Source organism: Rhinoraja longicauda, chromosome 4 (genome assembly GCF_053455715.1).
Source record: "Rhinoraja longicauda isolate Sanriku21f chromosome 4, sRhiLon1.1, whole genome shotgun sequence".
Lineage (NCBI taxonomy): Eukaryota > Metazoa > Chordata > Chondrichthyes > Rajiformes > Arhynchobatidae > Rhinoraja > Rhinoraja longicauda.
The window spans coordinates 42,848,617-42,855,293 of NC_135956.1; the positions used below are offsets into that span (position 1 = coordinate 42,848,617).

Here is a 6,677-nt window from a genome sequence, read left to right on the forward strand (position 1 = left end):
GAAGAAAAAAATTCCCTTCAATTTCCCTCCTCTTTTGTCGGCTTCCTCAGCTGAACCGGTTAACTGAATCGGATAAACCCGGTGGGTAATTGGGGTTTTTACCCAACATTTCTGGATGGTTATAGCCAGATAAAGTAATTACATCACTTTTGATTCAATGACTGCCCTGCATCCTCCTCCAATGTCTCTTAACCCGTTCCCCATCCCACCAAATCTATTCCCACCACCATCTCCCTCTGGTTACGTACAGGCCTGACTGTGAAATCTTCCTGGGTCAAGTCCCACTTCTCCTTGTGATATTGGTAGTACACCAAATTCTGCTTCATCACCGAATCGTCTGGATCAAACAACAGGTACGTTGCTACACACGGAGTTGCATTCTTCATATTGTTGACTGTAAGACATCCACAGGTCAAAGTCAAGATGAGAGCATAACATTTCCATGAGAGGGCTGCAGAGTTCTCACATAGTCCATGTGCCACACAGTTATAAATCACTGCCACTTTCCAAGAAGAACACAACAGAGGTGCATGGCCAACATACTGACTCCAACAAATTAAAGGGAGATTTTGACCCAGACATTGCCTTTAGTATCAAGGAGCAATCTATGTGCCAAGTTACAGTCATTGGATGAGAGTGGGGTGTCTGGAAAATGTGAAGTCTAGGATAGTGCCTCTGCAATTAACTCAAGATCTGTTTTATAAATGGGCTTATCACAATGGGCAGCTAGTCACACATCCCCATTCCACTCTCCCCTATTGCGTAATCTTCTCTTCCACTTGTGCCCCTCTACTCTCTCCTATGTTTACAACCCTTTCCTCCACACCCTTCCTTCCCTGGAAGCTCCTCCCCTTCCACTATTTATCCAGTTTCATTTGGGATGCATAATCAGATCTGTATCTAGTTAACCAGACATCATATTTTGCATAGCAATCACTTTTGTCTTACAGTATCTTATAGTATCTGAAAAACCTGCTGGGTGCAGTGTCTGTGTTTGCCAGGTCTCTGACTAACACACAATACTTACACATCCACAACTGCGCAAACCCTCATGAAACCTCAGAAAATCCCCTGCTGCCATGAATTTCCAATTTAGTCTGAGTTCAAATGGGATCACCGATCCTTATACAATACTAATTTAGAGGCCGCCATAAAGAGTAGGTGGCTTTAATGAAAAGTAATGAGTGAGTGCTCCTTCCAAATCCCTTTCTGGATGTTTTCCAGTGATCGCATTAAGGAGTGCCTCTGAAATACCCTCATACTCCAGTGATCAATGTACACAACAAGAGCACAAAACCACAAGGAAACAATGAACAGATAATTAATTTCATCAATGCTATTTGAGGATATATATTGACCAGGCCACCAGTGATGACAAAGGTGATGGCAAAACATAACTTCAAATATTGCCAGAATGCTCCTTTATTCCCTTTGAATTGGATAAAAACTCATCTTAATATCTCAATGAAAGGTGTCCATTCTGACAGGGCAGTGACCTTTCAGTGCAGCTTTTCTGACTCGGTGTACTCCCTTAGCGCCAATGAAATGGCAATCTCTGCCACAGAAGGCAGTGGAGGCTAATTCACTGGATGTTTTCAGGAGATAATTAGATTTAGCTCTTAGGGCTAAAGGAATCAAGGGATATGGAGAAAAAGCAGGAACGGTTACTGATATTAGATGATCAGCCATGATCATATTGAATGGCGTTGTTGGCTCAAAGGACCGAATGGCCTACTCCTACACCTATTTTTCTATACTTCTATGTTTCTAATCAGGGCTCTGTGTCTGAGGCATAGTTTAATTGGGAGAGTTCGGAGAGGCAGCATCTTTAAGTCTGGGTCCATCACGTTTTGACTGGTCTCTTTCAATGCAGCGCCTCCCCAGGGCAGCAGATATACTTAGGTTTAACTTCCTTTACACAGGTTCAGCACACATTGCCATCCCTGCCAGATGACTTCCCTGCAGTGTACAGCTGAAGTTTGTAGCTAACTATTATTTTCAGCAAATACTGCTCCTCAAACCTAGTTTACAACTGTTTACTCACGTTTATAATAAGCAAATTGCAAGTAGTGGTACATTGTAGCCAGAAACTTCTCCACTAGGAAGCCTCCGATCACAGGGGTTAAATCATGTTCACACTTCACCTTGCACTGTAGAATCTCAGCATAATGACCTGGAAGAAAAGGAACAGTAAAATGTGGGCACAAGGAACTGCAGAAACTGGTTTACAAAAAAAGACACAAAGCAATGGAATAACATAATGGACCAGGCAGCATCGCTGGAGAACATGGACAGGCAGTGTTTGGGACCCGACTGGAAATGTTGCCTATCAATGTTATCCAGAGATGCTGCCTGACTCACTGGATTACTCCAGCACTTTGTCTTCTTTGGAAGAAAATGAATTTTGTTCAATTGGTGGGATTATCCCAGCTGAAATACCATAAGACTATCATACCTACCATTCCAACACCAGATTCAAATAAATTAACTTAATGGCAATATACAGAATTATTCTGATTTTAAATCAGAAACTTCAGAATTAAAAGCCCATTCCCAATTTAATACCAAATGTCTGGTCACTAACAGCCCTGCCCAATAAAAAGCAATGGGGACTATACTTCACCACAGCAAATACTAAATTGAGGTTGAGAGCAAAAGAGATGGAGAGAGCAGGAGTACGGAAGGGAGGTGGGAGGAGGAGAGAGTGTAGGGGGGAAGAGTGTGAGGTGAAGAGTGAGGGGGGGGGGGAGAGAGAGATACGGTTATTATATGATTCACCCTTAAATGACATCATCCAATGTGATCAACATATCCAAAAAATCTGTACCAACCTGCTATAGAAACATAGAAATCTTTAAAATCTGTAACTTCCCGAGAGCCCTCGCAGGTAGCAATGCACTCGTCATAAGCCTTGAGGTAGTCAGGAATGGCCAACTCCATGTCAGTAATGGACACCGGGTAGTTCTCTGCATTGTATGCCTTCACTGCCCGCAGGAAGAGAGTCTGAAATTCCACAACACCTCCGGTCAGCACAGCTTGTGGGATAAGAAGTGTGTTTAAAGTCAAAGAGAGAAAACGGGGTGGAGAGGACAGAAGGAATATCTGTGAAAGAGTGGTAATCATGAATTACACTTTGCCTTTTGACCTGCCTTGTTAACAGACAAGGGTGAACATTTAAGGGAGATAATAATAAAGAAAAGTACATGCTAGGACTGAGAGAAAAGAACAGCAATTACAGGAAATTAAAAATAAAAGAGAATGCTAGAAATACTCAGCATATCAGGCAGTGACTGGGGAGAGAGAAATAGAGCAAATATAAAAGGGGGATGTGTTTGATCAGAACAAGCCAGTTCTAACAGAAACAGTTTAGTTTAGAGATACAGCGTGGAAATGGGCTCTTCAGCCCACCAAGTCCAAGTCAACCAGTAGAGGCACTCACGCTCTGCATCATCAGTCGCTGCTTTCTCTACTAACTTCATAAATCGTGGGTGCAAAATTAGGCCACTCAGCCCATCGAGTCTACTCCGCCATCCAATTATGGCTGATCTATCTTTCCCTCTCAACCCCATTCACCTGCCTTCTTCCCATAACCTGACTAATCAAGAATCTGTCAATCTTCACCTTATAAATATCAGTTGACAGCCTCCACAGCCGTCTATGGCAAAGAATCCCACAGATTCACCACCCTCTGACTAAAATAATTCATAGAAACATAGAAAATAGGTGCAGGAGGAGGCCATTCTGCCCTTCGAGACAGCACCGCCATTCATTGTGATCATGGCTGATCGTCCACAATCAATAACCTGTGCCTGTCTTCTCCCCATATTCCTTGATTCCACTAGCCCCGAGAGCTCTATCTAACTCTCTCTTAAGTCCTCCTCATCTCCTTTCTAAAAGTCTCATCTCCTTTTATTCTGAGGCTGTGCCCTCTGGTCCTAGACTCTTCCACAAGTGGAAACAACCTCTCCAAATCCACACTTACCAGGCCTCTCACTATTTGGTCAGTTTCAATGAGGTCCCCCCTCATTCTTCTCAACTCGAGCGAGTACAGACACAGTGCTATCAAATGCTCATCAGACGTTAATCCAATTATCCCCGCAATCATTTTCGTAAACCTCCTCTGGACCCTCTCCAATGCCAGCACATCCTTCCTCAGATATGGAGCCCAAAACTGCTCACAATATTCCAAATGCGGTCTGACCAGTGCCTTATAAGTTTCAGCATCCCGGTTACATCCCTGTTTTTATATTCTAGTCCTCTCAAAATAAATGCTAAAATTGCATTTGCCTTCCTTACTATCGATTCAACTTGCAAATTAATCTTTTGGGAATCCAGCACCAGCACTCCCAAGTCACTTTGCACCTACTTACACTGGGGTCCCACTCCATCTCTGTGCCCTGCTCACTGCTTCTCCACTCAGACTGGATTCCACTCCATCTCTATGCCCTGCTCACTGGCTTCTCCACTAACACTGGGGTCCAATGGATTAGTGGATCCCGTCACTAGCATCTCCACCACGTGTGCTCCTTCAGAGATCACACTTGCTCTATTCCTCCACTCAATTCAGAAACACAGAAGAATGACAGCAACTGGAACAGAGGTATCCCAGCTGGGGGAGATGCTGCCTGACCCGCTGAATTACTACAATGCTTTGTGGGGTTTTTTGGATTCCAGCCAGAAACACTTTAATGCCTCCCACTCACCTCGTAACTTTTCACCTCCAGATCATTAATAAACTCGTCAGAGCCTGGTAAACTACTGTAGTAAGCCATATTCTGTTGCATCATCTTATCATCAGGGTGCCTCTGGAGGAAGGTGTGAGCTGCTGAAATGGCCTTGGGAATGTTATTGATCTGGTACAAATGGACAAAGACATTCATTAAGCTGCTAAATTATACAAACAAGCACAAAGATAATGGAAAGAAGATTCAACTAAGTTAATGCTGTTGTCCTTGGGATCTGGGCAGAGCCCCAGTCAGAATTCACATCCCCTCTGCATTCACATTAATGGTTCAGTGGAGCGGGTGTATTGTGTGCAGATTTGCTACAGGGGAAGGTGCCACAGTTCACACATGAGTAATATACTGTTCTCTATCTGTCCACCTGCCTCAGACAAAAAGCTGCACCATGTGCTTAGCTTGTTCTGGATAGATGAACTTTCTGTGAAATATCTGAGGTTAGAATAGGCTCTAGCCTCAGCAGTCATTATATAATCTGGGCAATAACACTTCCGTGAACATTTATAATTATAAAAGTAACAAGGGCCCAAATGGGTTTTGAGTTTGATCCCAGTGATGGCACTCTGGGTATATGAGAAACTTGCAGAAGATCTCAGCATTTCTGATAAGATTGAGGTATAGCAGTGTTTTCAAAGGAAGTGTCAGGGATGAGAAAGTGATGGATGCTGGAAAATGATCACTTATTACTTAATATGTCTTCAAAAGTAAACAGGTTTTATTCTTTCTGCTCAGCCAGGTTAATAAGCCAGGATATGTAAAATGTTGCTAGAGCACAGTGTAAATGAGTTAAATGGTCAACTTCATCATCACCAACTCAGGATTCTCTCAATATTATCATATTGATGGGGAGGCAATAGGAAATATTCCAAATTTTCCTCCAAAGATCAACAGTGGAAAGTCAGAGGGTCTGATACTGCAATTGGCTTGAAGAAATCTCTGACCTTTCACAGTGCAGGCTATGGTTGTTGCTGTTCTCTGCCCTCATCTTCTTAACCAACCGTTTCTCCTGTGGTACTACTGCTTGTCTCCTGCATTGCACCCAGTCTGTGTGTGGGAGCTTGAGAGCCTGCAGACATTTCTACGGGCAATGTAATTCATAGAACTAATTACATACTGCAGCAGGAAGCCAGATATAACTTTCAGTCACTCAGCACAGCCTCCCTTTCACATTACTAGCTGCATACCACTTTGCTTCAGGATCCATTAGTGAAAACGTATTGAGAGTAATTTAAGATTCAACTAAAGGAAACGAAAGACTCAAGATACACAACTAATTGCATTTTCTGAAACTGGTAAAATGGACATTATAGTGCTCTGGAATAAACAAACAGAATGTTGAGGTACTTTCCAGTGTCATTTGAGCTACAGTTTTTTAAAGTTCCACCCCCACAATACAACATCGCTTGTGACGGCATTCACAATGGGCAACAGATGCAGAAACACTCACAGAAGCAGTCTGGCTGAATGACTTGGGCATCTAAGCAAATTATAGGGATCAAACTGGCAGTGCAGGAGGGAGGGACATAGTAGCTTAAGGCTTATATAAAGGACACAGGACCAATTAGTGTTCATCCCATGAGCACCAGGCATGAAACCAAATTCCTTACATTCAGGAGGAATGTGAGGAGAAGCTGTTGGAATGTTTATGCATTCTGCAGGAAGGGCAAATTCTCCCACTTAACTGTTTGTTGTCTTCAAAACCTCCCTGGATCCTCTCTCTGGGATGATTAGGAGAGATAAGAAATACATTGAGGATATCCAGTAGACGAGATGGAATCAGTACTTGGATTTTCAGGAAGCCTTAAACAAGCACCCACACAGGAGACCGGTGAACAAGGCTAGAGCACATAGAATTGGGGGAAATGTACAAGTGTGCACTGGGCGTTGGCGATCAGATAGAAAGGATGGGAATAAACAGCTCCTTCTTGGTTCGACAGG

At 43.1% G+C, this 6,677-nt stretch overlaps 1 protein-coding gene across 1 annotated transcript in view; it reads right to left on the reverse strand.

Annotated features, from left to right (window-relative positions):
• crtap (cartilage associated protein) overlaps positions 1–6,677 on the reverse strand; it is a 29,673-nt gene that overhangs the window by 20,517 nt on the left and 2,479 nt on the right. The window contains exons 2-5 of the mRNA XM_078397600.1: positions 4,704–4,853; positions 2,832–3,003; positions 2,045–2,173; positions 249–394 (exon numbers count right to left, since the gene is read on the reverse strand). Of these exons, the coding sequence (XP_078253726.1) occupies positions 249–394; positions 2,045–2,173; positions 2,832–3,003; positions 4,704–4,853 (597 nt within the window). The remainder of the gene's footprint in view (positions 1–248; positions 395–2,044; positions 2,174–2,831; positions 3,004–4,703; positions 4,854–6,677) is intronic.